General features: G+C 35.7%; 1 protein-coding gene across 1 annotated transcript; it reads right to left on the bottom strand.

The window, feature by feature from the left end:
• Positions 1 to 12,305: 12,305 nt before the first annotated feature.
• LOC114383568 (transport inhibitor response 1-like protein) lies at positions 12,306 to 15,630 on the bottom strand. The gene is made up of 3 exons (XM_028343263.1): positions 14,707 to 15,630; positions 14,031 to 14,535; positions 12,306 to 13,930 (listed from the first exon to the last, which is right to left on the bottom strand). The coding sequence occupies exons 1-3, from the start codon at positions 15,324 to 15,326 to the stop codon at positions 13,148 to 13,150; spliced, it is 1,908 nt and encodes a 635-aa protein (XP_028199064.1). The 5' UTR covers positions 15,327 to 15,630; the 3' UTR covers positions 12,306 to 13,147.
• Between the last annotated feature and the right edge of the window lie 744 nt (positions 15,631 to 16,374).

Below are 16,374 nucleotides of genomic sequence, written 5' to 3' on the forward strand. Positions count from 1 at the left end.
ATCTCAACCGACATGTTTTTATGCAAACACAGCCACCGTCCAAGACAGATTTAACAGTACCCCATTAGGACAACTCCAGTCACATCTATCTTTGCTTCAACCTAAGGTTATCCCCATGCATATAGTTAACACATTGAGAAAGCTATCAAGTATCAAGATCACGTGACTTACTGCACAATCGTCAACTAGATCAGATATTTATGTCTATGATAAGATAAATAAAAGAAATTGTTTTTTTAGCGGAAATAATCCTACAATAGTAAATAGCAATAGCCTCTAACAGTTTAATAATAATAATAATAATAACATTCAGGAAAAGAAGGAAAATTACAAATGTAATGTTGTTAAAAATGTGACTATTAGAATTGTTTAACAAATTATAATATATTAGATTTTTATATTATTTTTTGGAAAATTAAAAGTTACGTTGGTTGATTGATAGGATAAAGTTGTTTTAATTTTATTCTTTAAGCACGATCTTTGTTAGTAGTTATTTTTTTGTCATTATGTTTATAAATACGTTGCTTTATATTTGAATAAAAATAAGTCTTTACAGTCTCAATTTTCTCTATGTTCTGTTTTATTCTTTAACACTTTATATTTATTGTTATTAACAAAAAAAATAATAAATTGGTATCAGAGCTCTTATCTTTAAGGGATCTATAAGTTGAGAGAAACCATAATGGAGGGAGAAACATCATACACACAGTAGGTCCATCATCAATTTTTATGGTGAGGAGTACAAATTATGGGTTGCAAGGATGACTACTCATCTTGAAGCATTGGATCTTTGGAAGGCACTAGAAGAAAACTATGATGTCCCTGAACTATCTTTAAATTCAACGACGGCTCAAATGAAGAATCACAAAGAAAGGAAGACAAAAAAGGTTTAGGCTAAAAATTGTCTTTTCTTCGCTATGTTAAAAATCATTTTTACAAGAATTATGAACATCAAGTTTGCCAAAGGGATTATCTCAAATCATAATATCAAGGCTGTGAAAGAACCAAAGACATGCAAGTACTCAACTTGGACAGAGAATTCGAGATGCAGAACATGAAAGAGACTAAAACAATTAAAGGTTGTGATGACTAGTTGTTAGGCATAGCAAATAGAGTGAAGCTTCTTAGGAAGGACTTTCATGTTGAAATAATAGTGCAAAAAATCCTGTACCTGAAAAGTATGAATTGGAGATATCAGCATTGGAGGAGTCAAAAGACCTGTCAACCATCACCTTGGGAGAACTGATAAATGCTCTACAAACACAAGAGCAAAGAAGAATGATGAGACAAGAGGAGGTGGTACAAGGTGTTTTTCATATGAAAGCACAAAATTCAAGAGGTGACAAAGACAGGAAGAACAACAAGTGGAGGAACAAAAAACCAGAAGGCTCCAACAAGCAGCAAGGTGAGACCTTTCTTCATTGTCCGCATTGCAAAAAAACAAATCATCCTCAAAGAAAATGTTGGTGGAGGCCAGATGTCAACGGCAGAAATTGTGGCAATATGGGACATGTAGAGCGAATATGCAAGTCTAAACCGAAGAAGGCAAAGGTGGTTGCGGAGGAACAAGAAGATGAGCAACTTTTTGTTGCAACATGCTTTGCTACAAGCAATAGTTTCAGTGATTCATGGTTGATGGACAACGGCTGCACAAACCATATGACCAATGACTTGAAGCTCTTTAAAGATAAAGTTGTTTATGCTATTTTTTAGGAAAAATAAAAGTCATGTTGACTAATAGGATAAATTTGTTTTAGTCCTATTCTTTAGGCATGATCTATTAGTGATTTTATCTCTCTATTAGCAATTATTTTTTTTATTATTATGTTTATAAATACGTTGGTTCATATCTGAATAAAAATAAGCCTTTGCAATCTCAATTTCCTCTATGTTCTCTTTCCTTCTTTAACACTTTATATTTGTTGTTATTTACAAAAAAAAAAAACAACAGATGTCAATCACTTTATAGTCATGTATGAGTCACTCACACAAAGATAGTAAAGCTACTTAGGCATTGTGAGGGGGATACTCATGAAAACACCTAGCAAATAGCCCAAATGAGTTAATTTGTTGAATGAAATTGAACATGCTTATGCTTGCCTAACCCCCCACCCAAATCCAACTACCAAACATTTCCAAAACCTCCTAAAAATGATGGCAGTCTCTCTACAACATCCTGTCAAGTTAAAAACATTGAAATAATAACAATAAAAAAGATGTAATTAGCTTAATTTGGCTCTTATGCTCCAAAAGAAATAAGTACATCACAAAATTCTAAAATGAGCATTTTCCCGTGCCTAACTAACCTCCTTAGCTAGCATTTGCTGAAGCAAAGGTGACCATGTAAAACAAAGCATGTATTATATATATAGTGAATCTGACAAGAGGGGAGATCCAACCATTTAGTTAATAGAGCCAAGGATAGGAAAAATGATTGTCAAGAACCATTTTAGAATCACTATAAGAAGTCTAGCCAATGCCCTTTTGATCAAACTCTTGGTTTCATGTACCCCGATGAATTTCTCCCAAACAAAATAAAAAAGATGATTGCAAACAAATCCAAAAGTTATATATCTTGAAAAATTATCACAATTGTTAAAATTCACATCTTTCAAAGAATGAACTATGTGAATTTGAGGGTTTTGTGTATGAGTAGAGGTATGTGTAGTAAGGAAGATAAAATAAGTTTGGGTCTATTTGACTTAAAAGTCCTAATCATATTATGTAATAAACAAATAAGTCACCTAACCAAAAAATAAATTAAAAAAAGGCATGGCAAGTTTTTTCATAGATCCTAATGATAAATTTGATTAGAACTCTTAGATCACTTGGGCTTCTAAGGCCCATTTTATATTTGATATAAATTTTCTTACCATCCAGAAGGATTTTGCTTTGGTAACTACTATTTTCACTCTCACTTTTTGAAAAATAGTGGAATTAGACCAAACTCAATACACCCTTTTTGATATGTTATTGTTGTTAAATTTCATGTGACATTTTTTTTAGTGTGTTTGGTAAGATGTGTAATAACATATAAGCTACTTTTACTAGATTATAAGCTAGTTTGACCAATTAAGTTTATTTGATATACATTTATTTTAATTTTAGTAGCTTATAAATTATATAAAAATTAGTTAGCTTATTCCTTCTTCTTTTTTGTCAAATTATTATTTGTCCATTTCTATTTCTATTTTTATTTTTTTACAGGTGTTTTCTTATAAAAAAGAATCTTGCTTTAAGAGGCACATTTATACTCCAAATGTACTAGAACTCTAGAATGGGCCTAGTGGTGGTGGAGGTTTAGCTAATATACTGATATCATTCTAACTTCAAAGTGACCATTAATCATACAAAAAAAAAAAAAGTACACACTAAGAAAAAGAAAAAAACTCCAACTGTGTGCGTGTGTATTTCTGTTGTGTGCACCACTTTTTTTCACATCGTTCAACATTAGTTCATTTTTTAACTAATTTAGTATTTTTTATTAGAATAACAATATTGATGTTTAGAAAACATTAGAAAAAGAATTATAATATTCAATGTTTTACTTGAAATAGTAAAAAATGTGAATTAAAATAGATAAAATATATGATTAATTAAAGATAAATATATTTTCATAAAAATGTCTTTCACATCAAATTCTATAGCAATAAAAAACTATACTAATTATTAGACAGCTCCAAAAAAACACACTTCTATACATTAAAAAAAAGGATTCCGAAAACTTTATGGAAAAAGAAGGAAGTGTTGATTTCGGGGTAGGTAGACATCATTGGACTTGTCCCTTCCAATTCATTCCACCCCCCGCCCCAATATTATACCCATGTAAGAACATTCCCCTTGGATACTCTCTCTCTCTATTCCTCTTGCAAAAACACATATACACACACTTACCATCTACAATTGATCATGCCCAAAGCCAAGTTATGGTATTTACAAGGGTAATTTGGAGAAAAAAGAAAATTTAAAACAGGGATGTGTATTGAAGGGGAGTCTAATTAGCAACTGTCCATGGCAAATCAGGAAGTGCAGTTGCAACGCTCAGCATATCATAAACGTGCAAATCTTAAAAACAAAAATAAAAAATAATTTGATATCAGGAATCATGATAGCTTCAATTCAATTAGTCAACCCCAAAATCTATTCACTTCGAAAGTGGCAAGTACACAACAACGTTTTTCATTCATTATCTCACAGGGGTGTCCTGTAAACGATAATAATAATTATGTGAGTGAACAAACAAAACACCTCTTGCCCTTACAATTTCTCCCCGTTAGAGTGATGTAGTTTTTATGATGGCGATAATAATGAAATCATGGTACCGTGCCTAATTGGCATGTCTCAAACGTTATCACGAAACAAAAGATCATGAAATACGTTTATATATCTAGCTAGTACCTATAGTTCTGGCGGCTACTCAATGTCAAAACAATTAGTCAATAAATAGTTTTAATAAATATCATTAGTTGTAATGAAGCAAAAGCTCGCTAGCAATATTCCTAATCCCCCCCAACCAATTAGGCACTCATTTTACCCTTATTCTTCTCTCCGCATGCAATTGTTGTCATATTCAATATCACTCTTAGGTTGTTGACTAACCTGTAGCCACTCGATATCCTAATGTTTCATGGCTTACGCTACTGAGACCCTTTTACATTTTCCGTGCCATACTGTATTTGTTGTGTGCGCATGTAATGTGGGCAACAAGTTGGTAGGCTCATGTTATTTTCGTGAATCTTCCCTCGATATATAATGTAGCATTCTAAAGTAAGAGATACTTTAAGATTTTGTGACCATTGTTTTAGAGCAATGTTGGCTTAGATTCCTCAAAAGGAGACATTAATTTGAATTGACACTATTGACAAACTGTTAAATAATAGTATATATACTTTTCTTTTATTATTACTATTACTAAACATTGTTGGTAAATTAATTTTCAAGTTTTGAGCATTTTACCAATTACGGGTGTTCTTGGTGAGTGCACTTGAAAATGGAGTAATGTGCATCATAATTTTTGTTTGCATATGATGTGTCCTATGTATCACCTAGGCATAGATTTGCAGAGCATTTCAAATATGATGATGGGAATATGGAATGATTAATGGTGAGCATATTTCCTTATCAAAACGAGGCCCATTTCTTTTTATTTTATTTTCTTACTTGGGGGAGGGTCTATATGCTTGAAAAAGTTTTGTATGATCATTGTATGGAGTTTTGTTGGTATTGTTTGTAGTATTAGTTAGGTTAAGATCCATCATGACCAAACTGGGCTCCACCAAGAATTTAGAAACGAGAGAAAAAAATTCTTTTCTTTTCAGGTTTCATTCATCTCCTCCTTCCTTGACCATGTTGAAGTTGAACCTGACAGTCATATATGATATTGGCTGCTTTATTGGAGAGGCCAATTTGATTCAAAGGGTGCAGTGACCCCTGACCTGAAGACACCACTTTCTTTTTTGAAAGTAAGGTTTGGCCGTCGCCTATTTGTTGTTTGGGAATGAATTCCAAATGCACTGGGTATCATAGTTCCATGTGACTCTTGGAAGATATATATACCAAGTAGTTGGGATGAAACGGAGTTAACTTTAAAGAGTTCATTCTCATGGATTCTATCAAAGAAACTTCATAAAATAAATAATGTTTTGTAAAGTTAAACACTAAAACAAAAGTATGCGTATTTTTAATTGATACCTATACAAGAATAACTCCGACATAAAGTTGTCTCTTTTAATGTTGTGGTATATTTTTAAGATGAATATAAGATTGTTCTAACTAGCCAACACCAAGCTCAATTCACCAAATTGGTCTCAAAGCTCAACATTGAATGGTCTATTGCTGTATGCTTTATCTTTTTTAATTATGGGTGGAGTATATATATTGGAAGATGTCACTAATTCAGTCAGAAATGTAATGGTTAATTGGAAAGAAGTTAGGCTTGATATGTAGCCGATTAGTCCTTAGCTAATGATAATTGTAAACTTGGACTAAGTATTCAGTGAAGAATCTAATAGGGTCCAAAAATAAATTACAAGTAGAAGATAAAGATGCTTCTATATGTTATTAGGAAAGGTGTTGATATTTTAATGAGTAAATATTAAATAAAGAAACCAATAAAGTACTCTGTAATATTAAAATGAATGATGTTTACTATCTCCAGACCAAAGTAGAAGTTTCCTCTGTTGAAATATTTTTTGCCTCTTCTTCAAATCATGAAGCCAGAAAAAGGGTATGGCCTTTTTAAAGTTCAATGAGATTTGTAGTTCTAAGGTCATGAAGCCTCAGTTTTAGATATTCCTACGAGTGGGAAAAGCGGTTTGATCGGATTAATGAGCTCATCAATTTGCAACCATTGGGGCATAGCAAGTTAATCATGGTTCCATTTGAAGATCAATGACACAAAAATGATGTCAACATTGAGGCAAATACTGAGATCAACCATCTATTATGGATGACCCCTCTGACAATTTTGTACAAGGAAGTGGCCCCTCCACGTTCATCAAGTTGAGGAGCCCTAATGGCACTCTTAAGGCTAAGGATGTGTTTACTTTTTTGTGTGTGCATGTACTATACATATGTAATGTGGGGAAAATTGATGAGAGTTCACAAATCATGATTTTGAATTGCGATTACGACAGCGGTTGCAGTGAGTTAAAAAACTTTTATGTTATTGGAAATTGCAAAAAAATGTAATTGATGTAACGTCAATTACAGTTGTACATAAAAAACCCTTTATGTTACTGCCGCAATTATATATAGTTATGGTTGCAAATAACAGTTTTAAACTGTCACAAATCACAAACATAACGAAAAAGAAAGATATTTGTAAAAACAAAAAAGTATTGGACATTGCACAAACGCTCATCTCCCAAAGTTGTTTTCAAATCATGTTTAGGAATGGACAAAGATACTAAGGGCAGGGGATGATGCTACTTTCCCTCTTTTGAAAACTTTTTTTTTCTTCAATGGCTATCTGTAATATGATTAAACTTTTGTGGGGCTAAATTGAGCAACTTATCTAAAGAGATTCCGACAATCTGATTTGACTGGTGTATCATGGGAGATTTAAGGACAAGAGCCATTTAATATTGTAGTGCATGTCTCATCCCCTTCAATGGTTGACATATGTGCTGGCAGGATCATTCATTCGTGCATTGTTATACACCGTGGGTTAAAAATATACTCTTAGAGACCCTCCTAATACTACTAATGACGTGTTCACTCTCCAATTGGACAATTTTATATGGTGGTAATCTAAAACAAGTCTTAAAAATTTTAAACCAAATAGAGGCATTTTAATTGGTGATTACAACTCACTCCAAATAATCACTCGGTTGTGATTTGAGAGCACATCTTATGAACAGAAAATTAGCTTGCTCCGGATCCGATCCTTAAATGGGCCCAAACCCATATCACAGAAATCCCAAATGGTCCATTTTCTATAAGAACAAGAACATCTCTGACAACAGACACAAACAAGGTACCACGATTCTCGAGTCACATTACGTGTCTTACATCATTGTCAATCTCATCCTGCAAACAACAACGACAGTGAGGAACACCCACATAATGGGTACTCACCCAACAAACTTTGATATCCTAATACTCTTAGCTGATGTGTATTATACAAATATCCATCTACGAACCTCTAAGGAAAAGAGTATTGATGTACATAAAGTGTATTCGACAAATATCCATCCACACAAACTTTGGCCTTCAATTTTTATTTTTTTTTATCGGCAAAAAAAATATATTTAGGCAGAAGGTACCTAAAATCCATATACAAATGATTTACAATCATCTATAAATATCGGTTATCTACTATTTTCCATTCTCATACAAAAAACGGATAATAGATAATAACCATGTTACAATAATTCTACCATAGAATAGATAATAAATGGTTCTATCCTCAATATAAATATAAAAGTGCCGTAAGCCCATAAATATCCACCACCACGGCTTCCTTTCTTCCAGCAGCAACAATCACGTTTTGAGTAGCAAGCATAAAACTCATCCCCTCAATAGATTCCTTACCAATAAAAAATATTCATGTTTCCATTCTTCATCAAAATCTGTGCAGTTCATGCAATTTTATACTTATCCTCCCACTTCTATCGTGCTCATCACCCACCAAAACAACATAACACTTATCCTTCTTCCCCTGTTTCACACAGACATGCAGCAATATTTGAGGACCAATTGATGAACGAATGATTGAAAGGTTTATCCTTATTTTGCTGCCATGTCCAAGCTACAAAACCCACTTCCTGCATCACCTTCACTTCCTTAAACGTTCCTTTATTAAAAATGCAATCATTCCTTCTCTTCCACACACACCAAATAATAGCACACCACATCGCATACCATCTATTACAACATTAAGCCAAATTTAGCTGGACCATGTACAAATTTAGTGAGTTTGTATTTCTGTTAAAACCACCTTGAACGCCAATTCATCAATTTTCAATGTGTTTCTCTATTATCACACTTTCCAGAGCACTTTACCGTGATTAAGCCAAAACAATGGATTGACGTTTAATTGGATTTTAATTAGAGAAACAAACACACCAACAATCATATACACAATTTTGAACTTCGGGTAATAAAATTTTTTCAACTTTATTAGCAAGAATATGTATTATTTATTATATACTCTATCATATTAGCAAATATTCACTAAAAAAGTCTAACTCAGTTAATTGAACAAAGTGTATGAATTATTATAAATCTTTTGATATTTATCTTTGATTTCTATAGATAAAAAATATATATATTAGTAAGCATGCGTATATTATAAAATTTCTTAAAAAGAATGATTTGGTGATAAATCTCTTTGTTGTTAGTGAAATAATTAAGCGAAAATTGACATGTAATGAGCTGAATCGGCTGATGAGTACGATGTCAACTCAATTGTTAACGATTTAGTTAGTAAAATGATTTGTTAGTTAATTTATTTGTTAAAAGTTGAGCTTTTGCTAATTTCATAAGGTCAACTTAATAACTTAGTCGATTTTATGGATATACATATAGTTATCTTTAAAAAAATAGTAGCAGCATTAATACTTTAATGTAAATTCTTGCATCCTAACCTATGGAGGAGTCTTCTAGAAATCTTAGAAAGCTTTCAATGTGACTTGGCGTGACCAAAGGGTGTCACACCTATTTATTTATTGAATGCAATTTGGTTCTAGGGTCAGAGGCTTACCCATTTTGAGAATCAGACGATCCCGACTTCACGAGTACTTAGCCTAAAAAATGTGAGTGCTTGCTATGCTTTTTAGGTCTAATATAACATGAACATCCTCTTATATAGACCAATGTCAATATTTAATATTGCATGCACAGCCTCTCCAGTCTAGTGATGGACTTTCATCACCTCTTCATCTAATTATTTCATCCTCCTCCTATAAATACCAAAAACATGTAACTCCCCCAAGGTTTGTCTTAAATTTTAGCACTCAAATTTTGTTGGATTCTCTATTCACTGGACTGTTGTAGTGCTTGTAGGAATCAATCATCTCCGCCACTCCTCCTCCTTGAATCACCTGGACGATCCGTGTCTTCGTATTGAACAAATACAATGCTTAATACTCTCAAAATTTAAGATTAGTCGAAATTGAACCATGGAAAAACAGACATGATTTGTCAATGAACTGAGATCGCCCCATCTTAGACACAAACATGATGTGCAGATTACAGAACAGTTATTGGTGAAAAACAATTCAAATTTGTAATTCTAAATCTCTAGAATATTGTTTAGATTTAAAAAAGCATAGTTTTTTATTTTTAGGATGTTTTTTAGAATTAAAAATATATTTTGTAAATTAAATATTTGTTTCCCTTTTTAAGATTATCATACTAGGTTTATATATAGAGATTCTTAAGATGATAAGAATTGCCTAACCTAAAAAGAGAGTCCTAAAAACTTGTTAATGTAGAGATGAAGGTCCAAACCACGTTAAACAAATTAAAGTTGAGGTTATGGATGTAGAGACAAGGACCTGAATCACATTAAATAAATTTATGATCCTTTTCTATTTCGTTTATAATATTATCTCTTGTTCTTAGTTGTGTGATTTTTAAGTAATAAAGGTATAAGTGTGTTTTTTTTCCAACAAAGATTATTTTCATTTCTTATCAAAAGAATCGAAAATTGTTATAATGCTTAGTTAGTTAGCATTTTGCGTTTCTGGATAAACTCTTTGTGCTTGCACACATAGTGGTGTAGTGTTATTATACATTGTTTAATCTTTATAAAGCTCTCTTTGTAGCATGGCCCGTTTGCATTGCACATGAAAATTCATTCAACTTTCCTCTAGTCTAAAGTTGCGATCCTGACATGGTCCATAACTTAAAATAATTGAGAAACGAGTTCACTTGGGAATAAGTGAAGATCAATCCTGGAAATAGTGCTTGGAAAGAAAAGAGAGAGAGAGACTAATTATTTAATTAGAGATAGGATAATTGCACACACAGTGAAGTAGCTTAATCCAGTGGTATAGCACAGAAAAACATTTCTTTAGTGGTTGACCTCGTGCTTAGATCAGCTATGAAATGTGCTTAACAGACAAAAGTTGTGAAAACCAAAAACCCTTTATAGTAGTAGGCTTCACCGACCTTCCTAATTTTTCCTTCCCCCACCAAGGCACCAACAACACCACCCACTGCCAACTAGTTGTTGGCTTCCTTGTTTGTTATTTTGTACGTTAGATTCTGCATTCTGGCTCTCCACCATTATTTTATCAACCCTGATATCATTATTGGTAAATGCATGATTATTATTATTATTATTATCTAATATCTTAATGTGCACAAAGGCATTAATGTATCCCAACCCCAAAACCGTACACGTGGCCCACACAACCAAAAGATCAGGTGGGTGGGCCACACCCCTAGATGGGTCTTCACCAACCAGCCCAAAGAATCAAACTTTTTTAAGAACTGCAACTCAATATAATTATTGTAAGTTATTATCAGAGCGTATGTGTGTACTTAGTAAACAATATAATGCATGTGACAACCTGATCGGGTTCGGGATGTGTGTTGATACTTGTTTATTCATGACCATGCAATTTGATGGAAAAATTATTTAAAAAAGCAATGGACTTGATCTGAGGGGTGGCCAGTAGGTAAGATAGGACCATCACAATGGTCATTCAAACGTATCCTACGGTTACAATTGAAAACTAGTGAGGCAGTGGGGAAGAATCAATCTACTTGTGGAAGGTCATAATCAATTTGTTTTCTCTTAATTTTGTTTTACTTTTCTCCTAGGGGACAGTGATGGCTACTTGTAAAGAAGAACGAAAGGCAAACAGAAAAAAGGATATGGTTAAAAAAGGCAAAGACAGCTATTGTATGGTAATGACCATCCAGAGGGGCTATTCCTATTCCCACCACCATGAGCAATAATATGGATAAGCCAAAGCCAAATTATGAGTAGAAGGGAGTTACCCTTTTATTTTTTGGTTCAGTGTTCCCTGCACAAGGCTCTTCTTATCCTCTTTGTTCTCACCGAAGCAATCTGAGTAACAGGGACATGGAAAGAAAAAGGGAAATGACCAATTGTGAGGGGGCCAGTGGCAAGGAGACCCATTTGGGGTTTCACTTCACTCCACTTGCTTAAGCAGCAAATGGATAGACAAAAAGAGAGAGCCAAAGCTTTGCTTCCCATCACTTAGTTGCACAGTCAGATCCCACTTTGATGTTAAGTTTACTTTTCACCATTCTAACTCATGCCAGATTGAATACCAACAAACAAGGGAGGGAGATGGATTTCTCACCTAATAATGAGAGAGAGAGAGAGAGAGAGAGAGAGTCCGTTAGTGGACTTGGCCGCTTTATAACACAAACGCAGGAGGGGAGACCAGTCATCAAATTATTGGTCCCCTCACACCCTGTTCAAGCCATATAATTTTATACTCACATATACATCACCCTCATATAATATCTATATTCAAAGCACAAGGAAATTATTCATTTCAGACTGTAGCTAATAAATTATTAGTTCAATCCCTCTACATAAACTAATAGGCATGTGAACTAAGAAGGCTTGTGTGAGGTAACTGATGAATGGAAGAAACCCTCTCAAAGATCAGATGAAAGAAGAAGATGAGGACCATCAAACAATTCCTCCCCCATTTTTTTTCTGTTAAAAGGGATGGATCCTCGCGGCATGTAAATGGAACCCCACGAGAAGAAAGGGGGTCCTGCAACGTGTACTTGAATAACACTTTCCACGCATAATTAATAGGTCTCACTATCGATCATTCCACATTCAGAAAACGAAAGATACATACATAATATGGTCCATGAATATTCTGGCATTTATTAACCATCTCACAATTGCTAACAATAACAATAAATTCAACAGTCAGGTGCTACAGCAACACATCCGTGAACATTAAAAAAAGAAAGGAAAAAAGACATTTGAGATTAGGGAGACAGAGATAGGTTTATATCACAGTCTGGGGTTTGGATTCTGGCCAGCCAAAGCTTCAACTAACTATCGTTTGAATCCAAATAAACAGACTAAGTTCCTTACAAAGTGAATACACATTTTTTGCTTCTCTACTGGTAAGGTATGATGGATAAGTTAGAGAACATCACCTCTCCAAAACCTTCTGATTTGATCCTTCTGAATCTGCTCTCAATGTACCATCTATTTGACCAAGGAAATGAAATAATGCTTATTAACCAATCCTCAGAGCAGCTTGAGCAATCTCTACTTCCCCCTCCTTGGGCAGTTTTCCGTTATGATGAAAATGAATATAAAAGAAGAAAAAAAAAATACATAAACTTAAACTTTGACGATACGACAACATTGATTTCTGCAGGACTTCATTTTCTGAATCATTCTCCCCCTACCCCTTCCTATTATTCTATTCCCTCTTTCAATCCTTAGTCCTCTAACATAAACAAGGGCAAATGGAGAAATTTTCCCAACCTCCCTCCCCAATAGTAGCTTTGTGGCCTGCCATCACTGCAGCCCATACCAAGAACAGGAGTTGCAAGCTTAACTTTGTTTGCCATGGATAGCAGAGAAATCTTCTAGCAGGTTTATATTTAAAATCCCCTGTTCCATCCTGTTTCATCGACCAGCCACCGTTAGAAAGAGCTAAAATCTTCTTGAATTAAAAAGAAAAATCTATTGCAGGATGGTAACAAATCTTGGAGCATCATCCCGTGGTCCATCAAGAGACCGATACATGTACAATGTCTCAACTTCATCACCTGCATTCTCCTCTTCATCACCTGCATTCTCCTCGTTGTTGTTGTTGATCACTTCCAAAACCAGGTTGGGCAATGCTCGAGCAACCTCTTGGCAAGCTTGGCGCGTCAATTTACAGGATGACATCCAGAGGAATCTCATGTTGTAATAATGATGCAAACCGGATCTCAGAGCTCCATCCCCAAAAGGACTATCCCTGATTTCAAGCTTTTGCAAATTAGGGCATCCTTCAAGCACATATTTAAGGCCGACGTCAGTGTCCCCAGCAAAGGCAACTGACAGCGTCCTAACCAATTTCCCATACATCCCAATGTACTCAAAAACACGATCAGTCAGCAAACCAGACATAGCAAGCCGAGTGAGCTTCTTGCAATTCATAACAATAGCACCAAAACCCTCATCCATGGGTTCCTCAGTCACAGGATCCGGCCTATACCGCCCAATTATACATAAACGAAACACCACAAGATCCGGGCAGTTCTTTGACATAGCCACCACAGCCGCATTAGTCATCCTCTGGGTGAAAAACAAAATCGATTCCAACTTCCTACAACCCTGAGAAATTGCTTCAAACCCCACCTCAGAAACAGGCCCATCAGTCTCCTCCCTTGCATCCACAGGAAAAACCCGAAGTTCGCGCAAGTCCTTGCAAGTTGCAGCCACCGCCTGAAGCCCCTCATCACGTATCGAATCAAGTACCTGCACACCAAAATCCAAAACAACAATAAGCTCCAAATCTAAAATCAAATTCAAATTCTCAACAATGCAGCCACACAAGTCACAAAGCTACAACACATACCCAGAATATCTGCAGCTTATGACAGTGGCGGATAACTGACTTCAGCTGATCCGTGTTAACATCAGCATAGCTCAAATTCAACGATGTCAGATTTGTGCAGACAGGATAAATAGCAGGAAGGTAATCCGCCCAAATCTCCCTGAATCCAGACAGGCAAACCAGGGATCTGCAAGCCTCAAAGGCGGCCGCGTAATCCGGCTCCTGATCCCCGACCGCCCCAGCCTCAGTAGCACTGAATGAACCCGTTCCAAGGTGAGTAAGCTGCGGAGCTCGAAGCAACAAACGATAGAGCTCAGCCATGGAAACATATCGGTTCAAACGAAGCTTCTTCAAGCGAGGCGACCTAGCCACTAAACCCTCCAAAGCCTCGAAATTAATAGGAACATCAACACAGTCAAACACAAGAGACTCCAGATTGGTTTGGCTCTCGGGAAAACACGAAATCCAATCCACCTCCTCATCGTCCTCAACCTCAGATTCCACAAGCTCAAGCACCCTCAGCAATCTAATCACCACACCACACAACACAACAATGCTCAAAATTAGAAATCAATCAATCAAGAACTCTTTTATTCGACTAAACTTGTTTTAAAAATAAAAATAAAAAGTAATACGGGTTGAGTTAAAATGAATGATTAGGTTTTTCTTTTTTTGTGTGCATAAGTGAGATCTAAACCTGCACTTGGAGACGACGACGGCGAGGCCGGGAGTGCCGAAGCCCTCGCAGCAGACGAGGACGAGTTCGCGGAAGGCGGCGAAGGAGTCGGCGATTAGAGCGAGGTCGGCGTCGGTGAGCAGCATGCGCTTGAGGTGGAGCTTCTCGAGCCAGGGGTAGGCCTGGGAGAGGGCGGAGGCCCAGGGGGAGAAGTGGGCCCCCCAGTCGGCGGGCATAAGATCGAAGTCGGCGAAGCGGGGCTTGCCCTTGACGGTGACGGACCTGGCGCGCGTGAAGCGGGCGGTGGCGCGAGTGGGGGAGAGCGCGTAGCAGTTGCCGATGAAGAGCTCGGATCGGGTGAGGGCCTCGGCGCGGTACCAGGAGCGGCACACCAATGAGGCGGCGTTGCGGTCGCGCCGCGACGAGAGGAAGTGGAGAACGTTCTCGAGCACGTTCTCGAGGACCTGGTCCGGGAAGGGAGCCTGAGGCTCAGAGGTGCCGGAACCCGAACCAAGACCCGAACCTGCGGTTCGGGTCTTGGAGTTAGAGGATTCCGTGATTTCGGCACGCGCCAGATCCAGTAAGGAGGATCGGTGGTCGTCCTCGGAGTTTGTCGAAGGATGGTTCTCTTTCTCTCTCATTTGTTCGATTCAGTCGATGATGTGTTTTGGGGATTTTGATCTGGTGACTGTGGCTTTGGATTCAAAAGAATGGAATATTTGAGAAGGAATGGGAGAAGAGAAGAAAAGTTGGAAATGGGAGAAGAGGAGAATGAAGGAGAGAGTGAGGAGGGTGATATACTGAGATGAGAGAGAGAGAGAGAGAGAGAGAGAGAGTGGGGATTTTTTAGTTTAATTGGTCACAAAAACAAAACAGGGCCAGGGAGTGACAACAGTAACCTCAGCTGTCTGTGTCTCTGAGCTTTAGCATTGGGATTCTCAATGCCCTCTCCCTTTCATCACAAATATCCAAATCAAATGCCTCTCTCTCTCTCTCTCTCTGTTTCATTATTTGAGAGATTTTATTTTATTTTCACTTCCCTTTCCTTTTACAAGCTTTTGTACTTTTTTTTTTCTTTTTCATCTTTTCATGGCTCCCTTTGGTAATTTCTCCACTTATTGCAGTTTTTTTCCCCTTTCTGGTCAGGTTTATTTGTGGAATGAAAAAAATAAAAATAGATACAGGCTTAAATATTGTTTAACTTATAATTTGGTAATTATTTTTGTGTTTAATGTTTATATAGTATGTAAAATAATTTTGTATTCTATTAAATTATAAATTATTATTTAAATTATTTTAAGATAATTATTTTAAAAATTAATAAATTTATCATACATGTTAAAACTGTGAATGACTGTATAAAAAATTTTATATCATTAAGACATAATCCTTTTTCTCATTAACTTTTTTAGTTTCTATAAAAATATTTTAATCTTTATAATCTAGATATTTTAATTTTTACTTTTTTTTTTACAGAAATTCAAATTTTGATTTTTACTTCCTATAAAATTATGTTAATCAGTTTAATTTGATGAGATAATATTATATTTGGCCACTTCACCTTTTATTGGAGTTTCTTTAATGATAAAGACTAAACAAAATATAAAAGATATTTCAAAGATTAAAATGATAAAGTAGTTTTATGGGAACTAAAAATAAATAAAATATTCAAATTATTAGAACTAAAAA

The sequence above is a fragment of the Glycine soja genome, chromosome 14, assembly GCF_004193775.1.
Source record: "Glycine soja cultivar W05 chromosome 14, ASM419377v2, whole genome shotgun sequence".
Taxonomy (NCBI): Eukaryota; Viridiplantae; Streptophyta; class Magnoliopsida; order Fabales; family Fabaceae; genus Glycine; species Glycine soja.